Here is a 15,401-nt window from a genome sequence, read left to right as displayed (position 1 = left end):
ATTTCTACTTGAGAAGCAATACTAATTACTTTAGCCGCCTCTGCTTATGTTCAGCCGTTCAACTGTAGTGCTCTAATAAAGCCATTGCTTCGTTGTTTGTGCGGCGTTTTCTGATATTTTTTGCATTTCTTCAACAGCGATCGAGTTGACTGGATGTTGCAGTACCAAGGTATGGTTGTCCTGGCCAGCAATCAAGTCTGGTGGACTTGGGAAGTGGAAGACGTGTTCAGACGGGTAAGTCCGGCGTTCGTTCGGAAATGTTTCGAGTTTCTACGGTCTGTATTACCAGGTCAAAAAAGGCGACAAGCTGGCGATGAAAAAGTACGCCGGCCAGATGCACGGGCAGATTGACGCGCTCGTCACGAAAATTCAACAACCCCTGGGGAAAAATGAAAGGAAAAAATTCAATTCCGGTGAGTGATTTTTCTTTCATCACAACATCTATCACAATGTTGCTATTATCATAACTCGAAGAACGTTCTAGTGCGGTTTACGCAGAGGTGATCAAACTAGTCATCATTGTTACTACTACTAAGCAGAAGTAGAACGTCATCAATTTCTATTCAAGTAGCAGTAGTAGCAACGATTTCCACGTAAGTAAAAAAGTAAGCCAGGTTTTGCCGAAAAACTGAAAACTGTCAAGTAAGAGTTGGAGTAGCCGCGACTCATATATACTTGAGTAAGTACTAAGTAATAGTACTCAGAAAAAGCAGATGTGCTTTATTACTGGCCCCGACTAACTCTGCTCTTATCATTAGTTAGGCACACTAAAGGGACTCAAATGCATTCGGAAGTAAAACCAATATGGCAAAAGTACGACAAGATAGCGTAATGGTGTAGCGTCCGGCTTCTTGATCGGTAGGTCGTGGGTCCGATCCCCGGCCGGGTCAGACCAAAGACCTGATTAATAAAAGTGGTATCCATGACTTCCCTGCTTGGCGCTCATGCATGACTGGGAGAGGTGGTGCAAGACTTAGAAAGCCATACAAGGCTATATCTGCACCCTCCTTGTCAAGCGGCATATGCACATCATGCACTCATGATATGCATACGCGCAGATCGTGTGTATGTGTGTCCATGAGTCGGTGTATATGCCGCAAAAAACATCAAGGACAAAATACACTACGTCCTTTTCTTTCCTGGTGCGACCATCTGAATTAAAGACCATGAAATTCGCGTGTCGTTATTACTTTGGTGTACCGATAAGGATTGATGTGAGACGCCTGAGAAGTCCAGATGTAATTAATAAATGTATAATTGCGATGGACGTTTTGATGAAGCAATTTTTAAGTTCTGTACCATGAACCAGTTATTTGAATAGCTATTGCCGAAATCACAAGCGTAGTTATCTAGTCTCGATGGCGGAGACAGTATACGGGAATTTTTTCATTCGCTCAAATGCAGTCGTATCATGTCTCGTAAATCCTATCCTGGCCTTGTTTTGTTATTTCCGATGTGTGCCCGATTTTTTTTGTCGATAATATCGTTTCATCCACCATTTTCAGTGCTTATTATCGATGTTCACGCTCGCGATATCATTGACAACTTTGTGCGAGACTCCATTTTGGACGCCAAGGAATTCGAGTGGGAATCGCAGCTGCGGTTCTATTGGGACCGCGAGCCGGACCAGCTCATGATCAGGCAGTGTACCGGCACTTTCGGATATGGGTGAGTTGACTGAGTTCCTGGAACATTTTGTCGAGACTCGTTCTCATTATTCGAACGAATTGGAAAGTGCGACTCTAACTCTAAATCCTAACCACATACAGTCAGTAGCGAAGTTTGAGTTAATGTACAAAAATAATATTTATCCCACGTAATTATTCAAAACATTGAAATTGGCATAATAAGCAGGCCAAACAGCCCCGTATCACGGCAATTGAATATATTTTCGAAAATTGCGCAATTAGTCATTTCCAGCAAACAATACGTTCATATTGGCAAATTTATTCCACTCTCAGCTTTTCGGCTGACTCTCATCAGGAGCGAACGTCAGTAAATGCTGTTCATCAAATTCGAAATATAGCATTTACTGACGTTCGCTCCTGATGAGAGTCAGTCGAAAAGCTTCGAATGGAATAAATTTGCCAATATGAGCACTGGCCATTCTGACCGCCTTTGCTCCCAACTATCGACAAACGTCCCAAATCAGTCTCCAACTACCAACCCCGATTCAAAGTCTAGTCAAGTCAAATTATTTACAATATCAGATGTACTCACGTCATAATGTCTCTTTTTAATCCACAGTTATGAATACATGGGTTTGAACGGTCGACTCGTCATCACACCCCTGACGGATCGTATCTACCTGACTCTGACGCAAGCCTTGTCGATGTACTTGGGAGGGGCACCGGCCGGCCCGGCTGGAACAGGAAAGACCGGTAAAATATGCCGTCAAAGCAACGTTGGATAGCGGATTTCCATTACTCTTCTGTTTGTAGAGACCACCAAGGATTTGGCGAAAGCTCTCGGCCTGCTCTGTGTCGTTACCAACTGCGGGGAGGGTATGGATTTCAAGGTAGGTCGTTTTTGATTTGCTATGTCATTGTTTTAGCTTCCGGAGGTGGTCAGTAATAAGTACTACTTTGTTTTATCTCCAGGCCGTGGGTAAAATCTTCTCTGGTCTTGCGCAATGCGGAGCTTGGGGTTGCTTCGATGAATTCAACCGGATCGACGCGTCTGTCCTGTCAGTCGTGTCCTCTCAGGTACAGTTCAATCGTTTCTTCGGTAAAATCCTATTTAACTTCCATTCACTGACGCTTCCAGGTTCAAACGATACGCAACGCTCTGATGCATCACTTGAAACGATTCCAATTTGAAGGGACTGAAATCGCCCTCGACGACAGGATGGGCATTTTCATTACGATGAATCCTGGTTACGCCGGCCGTACAGAATTGCCGGAAAGCGTAAAGGCCCTGTTCCGGTAATTCGATGTGATGTTGAGGAAATTTGGGTTGCTGTTTGTGTTAACGAAGATGTGACGATTGACCGCGTTCGAATCCAAATTATCGTCTTCAATCATCTCATGCGGAACAACGCAATAGAGTTTGAGATTCTCTTCTAGTTTTGACGGAAAGTAAACACTAGATTGGGGTTCAAATCCATCAATGCCCGCTGTTTTTAAGGGCCTATGCCACGTCTGCCCAGTCGCAGCTTAGATAGATCGCAGGCTGATAAGTGGATCGTGTATTGAATTTATCTCATCACCAAACTATGAAAGCAATATTGTCAAATCAACATGGGCACTGGGCGGGGACAGGATGACATGACAGGATGGTCATCCATTCAATCCCCTCCTTACAGCACAAATAGTAAGCGTCACGGCATCGGTGACCGAGACTTAACAGAATTGGACAGTATAAGAACACTAAATGTAACTGATCAAGAGACACGTGCCATACAAGAAGTAAAATTGCTTCAGTACCCAAAAAATATCGCCCTCCTTTAGTAGACCAAATATTTAGTGATGGAGCCGAAGACCATCTATCAATGAATATGTAATTCCATTAAAATCTATTCATTAAACCACATTTTTTCTTTTGTCCTACGTTGCACATGATGGATGAGAAAATAGAACCGCTGAACAAATGATTGATTGTTTTTCTCTACCCGCACAGGCCCGTGGTCGTCATCGTTCCCGATCTCCAACAAATCTGCGAAATCATGCTGTTCTCCGAGGGCTTCCTGACCGCCAAAGTCCTCGCGAAAAAGATGACCGTCCTTTACAAACTCGCAAAAGAACAGCTGTCCAAGCAGCATCACTACGATTTCGGTCTGCGCGCACTCAAGGCCGTCCTGGTCATGGCCGGCGATCTGAAGCGCGGCTCCCCGGACCTGCACGAGGAGGTCGTGCTCATGAGAGCTTTGCGTGACATGAACTTGCCCAAGTTCATTTTCGAGGATGTGCCTTTGTTCTTGGGGCTGATCAGCGATCTGTTTCCGGGGTTGGATTGCCCGCGTGTGCGGTACCCCAATTTCAACGACGCTGTGGAGCAGAACTTGGTCGACAACAACTACGTGTTTCTCGAGAATCAAGTGGATAAGGTGAGATTTTAATCGATACTTGAGCTAGGAGTCAAGTTAATCTTGATTTGATCTGGGATTGACTCAGTTTCAATTGAATTGAGCGATAGCTCCCTTATCAAGCAGGAATTTATCACCCCCCTTAAAAGCCAGAGGTCATTTGTAGTTCTGCTTGTATTATACTTCAACAGTTTCAATGCAGAAATGCTAATGTTTACAAACTTTTGACTTGTGACAGTTTGAATCAGAACTTGGGCCTACGCCCAGGTAGGCTGTAGGGTGCAAATCTCTCACCGTGAAGAAAACGTTTGGCGAGGTGAAAATGCATTGGAGCCTATCGCTTTAGCGTCAATATCCATTGATTGCAAATTCAACTTGGGAAGGAACCGAATATAAAAGCCTCCTTTTCTTATGAAATTGTCTCCAAGAACCGAAATCACCTACTTGAAAAACCCCTAATCTAGGATCAATTTTATTTGAATTGCATTGCCCATAAACACCCGTCTTGGTCGCAGCAATGAGAGGTCAGGACCAACTTCACTTGACAACCGGCTCATTTTACGATATTGTCAAATAATTTACAGGTTGTCCAATTGTATGAGACAATGATGACGCGTCACACAACAATGATCGTCGGGCCGACCGGCGGCGGAAAGTCTGTGGTCATCAACACCCTGTGTCAATCGCAGACCAAGTTCGTTAATTTTTTAAAGTGTTGACGTGAATATCACAGCTTAACTTTCTTCAACTTGATCCTCCTGTGCTACCCTTGTTTCGTTTCAATGTTGTAGGCCTACTGCAATGTAATATCAATGTCGGATCCCCAAGATGTGTTTTGTTGGATTATCTGGAAACGCCGAATGTCTTTTGATGAAATTGGCGAATGTTCGATCATCGTGCGGATTTATTTTCCCAGATTGAATCTTCCCACCAAGTTGTACATCATCAACTCAAAAGCCATGACCGTAATCGAATTGTACGGCATTCTGGACCCGATCACGAGAGATTGGACGGACGGCGTGCTCTCAAACATTTTCCGTGAGATTAACAGGCCGACGGAGAAAAAAGAAAGACGGTATGGAAGTTAAATTTTAATTTTTAAATATGAACAGATTCATGCATGCCGCGACTGCAGTTTCATATTGCGATTCAAGATCGAAACCATTGATTGGTGTTTTGTAATTCTGTGCCTTTAGTCGAAACTAAAAACACTGTGTGCAATTCTACTGGGGTGCTCAAGGGCATAAATATTCACAAATATCTCAGGGGTTGGCTTCAGCTTGAAGAATACATGTTTATAGCTCGACCTGCGGCCAGCCGTTTAATAAAACACATTGCCGCTACGTAAATTCTCATCGGAATAAGCTGGTTTCGTTTCATCTGCTAGTGTTTTACATTTTTGGCCAATACCAGTATTTGTCAATATCGTTTGATCATCGGTTTGCAATTATGTGGACGACCGGAGGTGTCATTGTGCTCGTTTGGATTGTCGTCAATGTCAATGTAATATCTATACTGGGTATGTACACAAGTACCAGGGGTACTCACAGTTTGTCAGTGTGCGATTTCTCTGCAGTTATCGACGTTACGGTGATCCACCAATCACTGGTTGTGAAATTTTATCAGGGTTGTAATGACTCGAGTCACGATTTTCTGTTGACTCGACTTTACTCGAGTCATTTTCGAAAAATACAGAAAAGACTCGACTCGGCATGAGTCAATCTGTGTTTTGACTCGACTTGTACTCGAGTCATTGCGCATGACTCGAACCAAGTCATATGACTTGAGACTCAGACGGCCAAGACCGACATTTCATTGTAATTTCGAAGAATAATAAAGTCACCACACCGTTGGAATTTCGTCTATTGGTACTGGTACTTGAAAATGCGACCAGAAACTGCTAAAAGTGACGGAAATTAGTATAATATAAATGCGAACCATTCGATATCACCAAACAGAGTTATAAAAAGTGGGCTTAACAAGACTTTAACTGGAAACTGAGCAGTCAACACAATGACTTGGACTCGGACTCGAGTCATAATACCATGACTCGGACTCGACCCTCTGCTCACTGACTTGGACTTGACTCGGTGGTGAATTGAAAATGACTCGACTTGACTTGAGTCAAAACTCTAAAAGTGAGATTGACTTGTGACTCGGAGCCTTGTGACTTGGTTACAACCCTGAATTTTACTCAGCTGAGAACTTGCTGAGAACTATTTACCCTGCCGTAATTTCAGCTTCGTTGCTATCAAATCGGGATATATTTCGCAATAAACACCATGAATTGGTGCCGATATTGTGCGTTTCAGCTATTGCGCCCTGTGATTAGATCGTGAATGACCCAAAGAGCACCCCTGCTCCACGCTTACGCAGATATATAACCCATGCGTGTATAAAAATAGATCTTAAAGCTATTCGCCAACACAATCGCTTTGGTATCTGTGAATAAAATCCTGACATTCGTTGCAGATACATCCTGTTTGATAGCGATGTTGACGCGCTATGGGTTGAAAACATGAATTCAGTCATGGATGACAACAGGCTACTGACTCTCGCCAACGGCGAACGTATTCGCTTACAACCTCACTGCGCTTTGCTTTTCGAAGTCGGCGATTTGCAATACGCCTCTCCCGCCACTGTCTCCAGAGCCGGTACGTTTCTTCTGTCACGGTACCTTTTACCACCGTCCGTTGTTGCATGTGTATTGCCATTTCAGGTATGGTGTTTGTTGATCCTAAAAATCTGAACTTTGACCCTTACTGGCATAAATGGCTGAAAATACGCGGCTCAAAAGGAGACGACTTGCTGCAGAAACTTTACGACAAATACATCCCGATAACGATTGATTACGTAAGTGACCGTTTATGTATACCTTGTTGGTCGATAACTGCGTCGTCAATATACCTTAGCTTCATTTCTGCATGTAATCGTTTTGTCTGTTTGTCCGTCTGTTAGTTGATCACTCATCGCAGTGTATTCCAGGAGTAGCACATGTTTTCCTGAATTACTTGTGTTTAACGTTTATTTTTGTTGTAGGACTTTACGCTTTTAGTGCATAAAAACCTAGAAAACGTTCTGTCGATGAGTAGGTTATCATAGAAGGGTCACAACAAGATCTCATTCCAGTCTCTTGTATTTCATAAATTTCCGTAAATCACCGTCGGGACTTTAAATTCGCCTGTCATGACATTCTGGTCGTTTGCAGGTGGTCGAGGGCGTGCTGGACGGCAGGCAAGGCAAACCGCTCAAGAAAATCGTCCATCAGACCAACCTGAATATGGTCACCCAGCTGTGCATGATGTTGAACGCGGTACTGGCCGACTTCAAGATGGAAAATCACGACCCCAATGTAAGCTGGACAATTGCTTTTTAATAATGGTTTACAATCTGTGGGGTGGCTTGACTACCGCATTGGTTATCGCCTTGTGACGGTTACATTTATCAGGGAATGGTGATAAGAGGTGGTCAAAGTAGTCATCTTTGTTACTCAAGCAGCAGCGGTAGTGTCCTATGTCTTTACTCGATTATAATTACTAGTAGTGGTGTCCAGGTAAGTAAAAAATTAAGTATTTTAGATCTAGTTTTGCCTAAGAAACGTAAACTGTATGTCACTCATGTACTCTTGGATGTCTTTGTACACAAGTGGATTGAGCATGCCGAGTGACAAATTTTGGTGATTATTTCTAAATCGTGTCCAATTTATCCAAGGTGTTGGAGTGTTTGTTCCTGGAATGTCTCTATTGGTCGGTGGGCGCGTCTCTTCTTGAAGACGGTAGAGAAAAGTTTGACGAATGTGTCAAAAAGGCGTCCGCCATGACGGCCGTTCAGGTACGGGTTTGAGCGTGTTTCGCGACGAACAAAGATAAGCGTGTTTGCGTTTTGTATGCAGGATGACGACAAAAGTCCTGCCAAAGCAGGCGATCTTCCCTCAAGATACCAGACGCTGTACGACTATCACTTCGATGTCGAGCAATCGGCCTGGATTCCATGGAGCCAGATTGTTCCAAAGTATGTCCCCGCCATCTTGCCATGAATTTCAAAAACATGTTGCCGAAAGAGCAGTCGGGCATGAATTTTACTTGTCCGTACCTGATTACGAAAAGGTGTTATGGCAAAAAACTTTGGCGTCATTCACATTTCTTCCTATATTCTATAAATTATGACTTCATTGGTTTCATCAATCTATTAGCCCGGCTACGATTGACACAAAGATGGTCATGATCTTATCACGGCACCATGCAATACTGATCAAGCTAGATATGTGTTATTGTTTTTTTACACATTTATTTTATTTGTTGAATTATTTTGGCTGACTCAGTCAGCAACTAGTAGAGAATTGAGAAAAACCTAGTATAAAAAAAAACGTATCGCCAAATATGTTGTTAATATACATTGTTCTTCTCAATTATCTACTAGTTGTGATGATTACCCCTGACGAGTGTCGGCCGAAAATAGTAGGCTTTATTTCAATATGATATATATTATTCATATCTGGTCGACAAAGTAATAAAACTCTTTCTCTCTCTTTACAAACATTTCGTTCAAGACAGGACTTGTATCGCTAACGTTGTTACATTCAGTAGTGATTTATGATGTAACTATGCCATCGTAATTGGCCAAGCTCGAGTTTTTGAAATTCCTCATTCGCTGAGGATTACCCGAAGAGTGTCAGCTCAAAAAGCTTTGTATTTTAATATATATATGAAATAATTAATATATTAAAATCAGTATTGATACTGGATCAACTCTCTGTCACTCTCTCTCGTCACTTGTCACTGTATTTTGCAACCTATTTGGGACAGTCTCATGGACAACGTTTGAAATCGCAGATACGTCCACGACCCTGCGTTGAATTACAACCAAATTCTCGTTCCTACCATCGATACCACGCGGACGACGTGGCTTTTGGAGAGGATGATGCAAATCAAACGTCCCGTCGTACTCGTCGGCGAAACCGGTACATCCAAGACCGCCACTATTCAGGTATATACAGACTTTACCAAGAGAATTTAGAAATATAGAAAGAATTTTGGCATAATAATGACTAGCAGAGCTGCAACAGCTAATCCTCTGCTGCCAGAAAGAACATCTCTATACTCTGTGAATATTGTCTGCGTTATATCGTTACCTCTCCGCTGTTGTATGCTGTTCGCGAGTCTGTTTACTTGCCGTTAACGTCACAACGGCAAAATTCTATCTATATAATTTACGGATGTTCGGTCAGTCAGTCAGTCGGTCAGCCGAAAAGCTTGGAGTGGAATAAATTTGGCAACATGAATATATTGTTTGTTGTGACATGGAAGTTCTGTACTGTCACGGCGATATTATCAGCAAACCGATATAATCGGTTTGTCGCTAATTCTGATTATTACGATTATTCTAGAATTTCCTGCGCAACCTGGATCCGGACGCCTACCTCCAACTGCACATCAACTTCTCATCGCGTACGACTTCCATGGACGTACAGCGAAACTTCGAAGCCAATGTTGAGAAACGTACCAAGGACACCTACGGCCCACCGCCCGGCAAGCGCCTCATCGTGTTTATGGACGACATGAACATGCCGCAAGTCGACACGTACGGCACGCAGCAGCCTATCGCTCTGTTGAAGCTGCTCTTGGAAAAGGGCGGCATGTACGATCGAGGCAAAGAGCTGAATTATAAGTACCTGCGCGACATGGGATATGTGGCAGCCATGGGAAAAGCTGGGGGTGGCCGAAACGAGGTGGGCGTCTCATTCGGTCTTGTTTAATGTGCGTGTCTCTTATTTATAGGTTCTAAGGCAGCGGTTCTCAACCTCTTTGTCTTCGCGGACCCCCTTTGCACCATCATGAACCCCCGTATACCCCCCCTACACACACAAGTTTTAGTTCAAATTTAGCGCCATTGCCATGCAACCGTCATCTGTCTTGTCCAAATATTAACTGTAGTTTCGTGATAAACAGCAACAAAATGACCTTTCTTGAAAATAACATCATACCAATTATGTAAAAATTGGGTAGACCTTTAATATTTCAAAACGAATTCTATAGCTGCATTTCTAGAAATACGTGGTCGTGTCTTGAAAACTCGCATTGTCGATTTGATATGTACGAGTGCCTAAAATCCGATTCCAGAAAGATAGGTGGCGGCGACTGTAATAATAACTTCTGACGACACCTTTCGGTAGGATCGCAACATATATGGCACCAAAATTAAGAAGCACACTTTTAATGAACATATAACGTCCAGCCTTGTCATTTCTATCTAGCAGCTCATCGTGAAGTTATTCTGGAACAGTGGTTCTGTATATCACAAGAGAAAATGGATTTTTGCAAACACTTCGAATTCACTCTGATTGATCTTACTTCTCCAATTATATTGCATAAACTCATACAAAACATCTCTAAACGTAAATATGTTTGTATCAGTCGGCAATTAGGGCAATTAAAATGAGTTTTGCGCAGTTTTTCTGTTGATGTCAGTCATGAAGTTGTAACAGCAATGAGTGAAACTGCCTAGTCATTTCCTTAAGTTAAAAAATAAAAATAAAATATTTTCAACCATTTTTTAAATTCAGAAGCTTCGCGGACCCCCTGAAAATGCTTCGCGGGCCCCCGGTTGAGAACCACTGTTCTAAGGCGTAATTGATAAAAATTCTAAATATACGAATGAGCGTGACGGTTTTGTGTTAGTTTAGATCGCTCGGGGCGTTGGTTTGTCATAAATTGTTATATCGCCAGAGGTGGTCAAAATAGCCTACGTTGGTACTGAAGTAGCAGTAGAAGTTCCACCTTACATTTATACTCGATTACAAGTGGAAGCAGCACTTTCCAGGACTTGTCGCATACATTTAGCAGTTAATCGGAGATTGATACTTTTGAAATTTCAAGATGTATCTTCGCGACTAACGCAAAATGACTAATGTCTCTACACACAGGTAGAATCTTCAAAAATATATTCGTTTACCTATTTCACGAGGTTATTATGACAATTTCACTCTTAAAGTGATGCACACTTATCCCAAAACTACTTTCTACCTTTGAAAATCCAAATTTTGTAAAGAAAATAGTTTTGTCAAAAGACTGTACAATAGGGTTGTCCAAAATTTGGAAAATCTCAAAAAGTCTCCGTGATTGTGTCTCATTCTATAGATTATTGATAAAAAACAACAATTAGCCTGAAAGAAGCTTACAGGAAAGCCGTTAAGATTTCGACCAAAGCGTTTGAAAGTAGCTGCTCAAGAATGGGCGTGCCACTGACCATAGAACGGCGAGAAGACTAGTAATCAAATAACCACGGCTCTTGATTGGCTATTCGGCTATGCTTCAATGACCACGGCAGCAGCAGCTTGCTTATTAGGTGTTCAAGAAGTCTGCTACCGGCGGGGATTCTGAGTGCGCATTGTTAGTAGTTTGGCAGGTGATGAGTTAAGATCAATTCAGGACATGTTGAGGTACGAAATACATGATGAACAAACAACACCTGCTTCACAGAAGCTTTTACAGCATGACTGCTTTATTGTGAAGGAAACGGCTGAAGCCTACATCTCGTGTTTTCTTCGAGAGAAAGCAAAGGCGCTTATGCAAGTGTTGAGCGAATTCACCGTTTCAGTACTGATCCACCATCAGTGAATACAAATATATAAAGCTTAACAATGACACTATACTTTGTGTGATCTTATTGGACCCAAGTTGTAGTATATAGTCGAAGTATTAAAGGTTCTAGGGATCGACTGAATCGGCCAGTTATGCTTGGCAGTTATACTTACAGCAAATTGAATTCACTTATAAGAGTTGTCAAAGTCCTTAATGATGCTGCAGAAAAGAGGTGTAAGGTAAGTACAGGCTATGCTGAATATGATATCCAAACTATGCCGGATACTAAATGCAGCATAGTCTGTGCTTTTCTTTACACCTCTTTTCTGCAGGATCAATAAGGACTTTGACATACCATATCCAGCACAGCCTGTGCTAGTGTCGTACATTACCACCTCTTTTCTGCGTTATCATTAAGGACTTTAACCACGCCTACAAGTGCATTCAATTTGTTGTAGGCATCTGATAAGTACCAAGCATAACCGGCTGATTCCGCCGATCCCTAGAGCATTCAAAACGTCACCTATATACTACAGCTTCAGCCCAATAAGATCACACAAAGTATAGTGTCATTGTTAAGCTTTATATATTTGTATTCCCTGATGGTGGATCCGTACTGAAACGGTGAATTCGCTCAACACTTGCATAAGCGCCTTTGCTTTCTCTCGAAGAAAACACGACATGTAGGCTTCAGCCGTTTCCTTCACAATAGAGCAGTCATGCTGTAAAAGCTTCTGTGAAGCAGGTGTTGTTTGTTCATCATGTATTTCGTACCTCAACATGTCCTGAATTGATCTTAACTCATCACCTGCCAAACTACTAACAATGCGCACTCAGAATCCCCGCCGGTAGCAGACTTCTTGAACACCTAATAAGCAAGCTGCTGCTGCTGTGGTCATTGAAGCATAGCCGAATAGCCAATCAAGAGCCGTGGTTATTTGATTACTAGTCTTCTCGCCGTTCTATGGTCAGTGGCACGCCCATTCTTGAGCAGCTACTTTCAAACGCTTTGGTCGAAATCTTAACGGCTTTCCTGTAAGCTTCTTTCAGGCTAATTGTTGTTTTTTATCAATAATCTATAGAATGAGACACAATCACGGAGACTTTTTGAGATTTTCCAAATTTTGGACAACCCTACTGTACAAGTAGAAGCGAAAGTAGTCTAAAAACATCACCACCTAAGTAGTGCAAGTATGCAAGACATACTTGAGTGCTGTGAAAAAGTAGAAGTACTTTGTTACTGACCACCTCTATATATCACCAATTGACAAAAAGTCGAGGATTTTATCAAACATCCCAATATTTACGATGTCAACACGCTTTTCAGGTCGATCCGAGGTTCCTGTCGCTGTTTAGCACGTTCAACATGACCTTCCCAGCTGAGGAATCACTGAAAAACATCTACGAGTCCATTCTGCGGGGCCACGTGCAGCCGTTTGCCGAGGAGGTACAAGGATGCGTCGAAGTCATCACGAGGTGCGGCACAATCGCTAACGGAACATTCTATTATTTACGGTATCGACACTCGACAAAACAAATGGATGCTAATATTTGCCGTTTCTCAGCGACAGACGCTGGTTCATGGGAAAATGGAAATTTACCCACTGCTGGTCTGAATTGGGCCGTCCGTTATCACTGTACTAGTCTAGTAGTATTAGCAGTAGTTGTAGTAGTTTAACTCTAGCTGCACTGTATAATCTAAAAATAGTAGATTGAAACGAACCCATCTGCTTGCCGAATTTTTTATGCCTGTGACTTCATATTTGGTGATACGACTGTTGATGTAAAAAGTTCTTTCGAAATCTCTACTAGTTGCTGATGACTAACCCTGGCGTGCGTCAGCCGAAAATATTCGGATTTATTCAATAGTCTACCATATTAGTCAGCGCTGGAGATTACATGGCCATGATCTGATATATCAACCCCGACACATGCCTCTTCATTTTCACCGCTTTTTCTTTTATATTTCTGCTGTTACATTCAGTGTTCATGCGTCTTTATAACATGTAGCATCAGGAGGGTATCTGATTTCAAACAGTTCTTTAAGTCGTTTTGACACCCTGTCATCTCTACATTGTATCGCAATCTTGTTGTGTTTTTGATAGGATAAAATTAGTAGTAAACTGATGACGACGATAATGTAATTTGTAATCGTTTTCAGGTGCACCCTCAATCTCTACAAGACCATAGTCAACGACCTGCCGCCGACGCCGTCGAAATTCCACTACATTTTCAACTTGCGGGACCTGTCCAGAGTCTATCAGGTAAGTGCTGAAATGCTGGATTTTTTTCACAACAGAGCCCGTAATCGTGTTTCGCCGCGTCGACAGGGACTGTGTCTCACCACGCCGGAGCGGTTTTCCACCTTGCAACACGTGATTCGCGTCTGGAGAAACGAGTGCTTGCGAGTCTTCCACGACAGGCTCATCAATGAGAAAGACAAAGAAGCAGTGCAGGTGAAATCTCACGTTTAGCGCGGTTAGTTTTGTGTATTTTTCGAAACCTCTCTCAATTTGAATGTGATTTTCAGACGATGATTCGTAACCTGGTCTCCGAGCATTATTCTAAGCACGAAGAATTCGTGATGAGAGACCCGGTCTTGTATGGCGACTACAGGACCGCTTTGCAGGTAAATATAAACCGGTGGTGGTCAAATTAGTCAGCGTAGAAGTTGATGTGACCTCGTAAATGTGCAAGTGAGTAAGTGAGCACAAGTTGTCAATGTTTGGTATGATAACAGTCAAACGCGACTGCTGACCGTGACCAGCTGGCTTGATGATCCAATTGTCGTATCGTTGGCTACCATTTCAGGGAAAAGATTGTCATACAACTCCTGTCTGTGCGTCTTTGCGAATATGCCTGTCCTTTGTATTCAGGAAAATGAACCGAGACTGTACGAGGACATTCAAGATTTCGACGCTGCCAAAGCGCTATTCCAAGAAATTCTCGAAGAATACAACGAGTCCCATACGCCAATGAATCTCGTGCTGTTTGAAGACGCTTTAGGTATGTGCTTTTCCATAAATTTTATTTGTTTTTTGTGAGGAGTTTTTTGTCGAACACGCGTTTCCGTAATTCAGACCATCTCACGCGAGTACATCGCGTGATCCGACTCGAGCACGGGCACGCCTTGCTTGTCGGTGTCGGAGGCAGCGGGAAGCAGAGTCTGACGAAATTGGCTTCGTTCGCGGCCGGCTGCTCGATTTTCGAGATCCAGCTCAGTCGGGGCTATGACGAGAATGCCTTTAGAGAAGATCTCAAGGTTTTGATTGTTCTGTTTTACTCCTGAGTTATTTTGAAGAGAAGAGGGGTTTACAAACCGTACATACGGCACCTTGCCTTGCAAGCCGATTTCAAGATATCAATACAAATTTCAGATAATACTAGGTTTCCAACCGCACCTACTATCGGTCTTGTGGTTGTCGCACCAGATTGTTTCATGCAAATGATGCAACATATGATAAATAAGGCTGGACACAACCATTTGGGTACTAGAAGTTGAGTCGAGTATCAATCGTAATGATTCCAGACAAGTTTCCAGACAATTCCAGACAATCGGTTCAATGATGAAAATATAGTTCCAATACTCGATTTCCAACTTGGAGCCTTAAAACCACGGTTGATCGGTCGCCATTGATAGAATGACGATTTCTGTTGTGATCACTAAGAGAAATTTTTATGGCCTAGAAGAACAAAATTATTTTGGATGACGTGTAGCTGGCGTCATTTTCCCTGTGGCCGCAAAAAACATACATATTTGAAATTTCCAAGCCATTTTAAGGAGACAACTATCTATA

The 15,401-nt window shown here is 42.5% G+C and overlaps 2 protein-coding genes across 2 annotated transcripts in view; one reads left to right on the top strand and one right to left on the bottom strand.

The window, feature by feature from the left end:
* The window catches only part of LOC145433385 (actin, cytoplasmic 3-like), a 162,346-nt gene that overhangs the window by 55,138 nt on the left and 91,807 nt on the right, over nucleotides 1-15,401 (bottom strand). The window lies entirely within an intron of this gene.
* The window catches only part of LOC145433380 (dynein axonemal heavy chain 10-like), a 68,427-nt gene that overhangs the window by 27,420 nt on the left and 25,606 nt on the right, over nucleotides 1-15,401 (top strand). The window contains exons 39-61 of the mRNA XM_080310469.1: nucleotides 138-234; nucleotides 290-413; nucleotides 1,506-1,668; nucleotides 2,248-2,381; nucleotides 2,442-2,518; nucleotides 2,601-2,705; nucleotides 2,767-2,924; nucleotides 3,619-4,045; nucleotides 4,609-4,718; nucleotides 4,941-5,099; nucleotides 6,497-6,678; nucleotides 6,744-6,877; nucleotides 7,233-7,376; nucleotides 7,736-7,855; nucleotides 7,917-8,035; nucleotides 8,857-9,010; nucleotides 9,411-9,752; nucleotides 12,932-13,080; nucleotides 13,766-13,868; nucleotides 13,935-14,060; nucleotides 14,135-14,233; nucleotides 14,481-14,610; nucleotides 14,685-14,866. Of these exons, the coding sequence (XP_080166595.1) occupies nucleotides 138-234; nucleotides 290-413; nucleotides 1,506-1,668; nucleotides 2,248-2,381; nucleotides 2,442-2,518; nucleotides 2,601-2,705; nucleotides 2,767-2,924; nucleotides 3,619-4,045; nucleotides 4,609-4,718; nucleotides 4,941-5,099; nucleotides 6,497-6,678; nucleotides 6,744-6,877; nucleotides 7,233-7,376; nucleotides 7,736-7,855; nucleotides 7,917-8,035; nucleotides 8,857-9,010; nucleotides 9,411-9,752; nucleotides 12,932-13,080; nucleotides 13,766-13,868; nucleotides 13,935-14,060; nucleotides 14,135-14,233; nucleotides 14,481-14,610; nucleotides 14,685-14,866 (3,538 nt within the window). The remainder of the gene's footprint in view (nucleotides 1-137; nucleotides 235-289; nucleotides 414-1,505; nucleotides 1,669-2,247; nucleotides 2,382-2,441; nucleotides 2,519-2,600; nucleotides 2,706-2,766; nucleotides 2,925-3,618; nucleotides 4,046-4,608; nucleotides 4,719-4,940; nucleotides 5,100-6,496; nucleotides 6,679-6,743; nucleotides 6,878-7,232; nucleotides 7,377-7,735; nucleotides 7,856-7,916; nucleotides 8,036-8,856; nucleotides 9,011-9,410; nucleotides 9,753-12,931; nucleotides 13,081-13,765; nucleotides 13,869-13,934; nucleotides 14,061-14,134; nucleotides 14,234-14,480; nucleotides 14,611-14,684; nucleotides 14,867-15,401) is intronic.

The sequence above is a fragment of the Botryllus schlosseri genome, chromosome 2 (assembly GCF_051294905.1).
Source record: "Botryllus schlosseri isolate E-star chromosome 2, Bs_hap1, whole genome shotgun sequence".
Lineage (NCBI taxonomy): Eukaryota > Metazoa > Chordata > Ascidiacea > Stolidobranchia > Styelidae > Botryllus > Botryllus schlosseri.
This window is presented reverse-complemented; position numbering and strand designations above follow the sequence as displayed.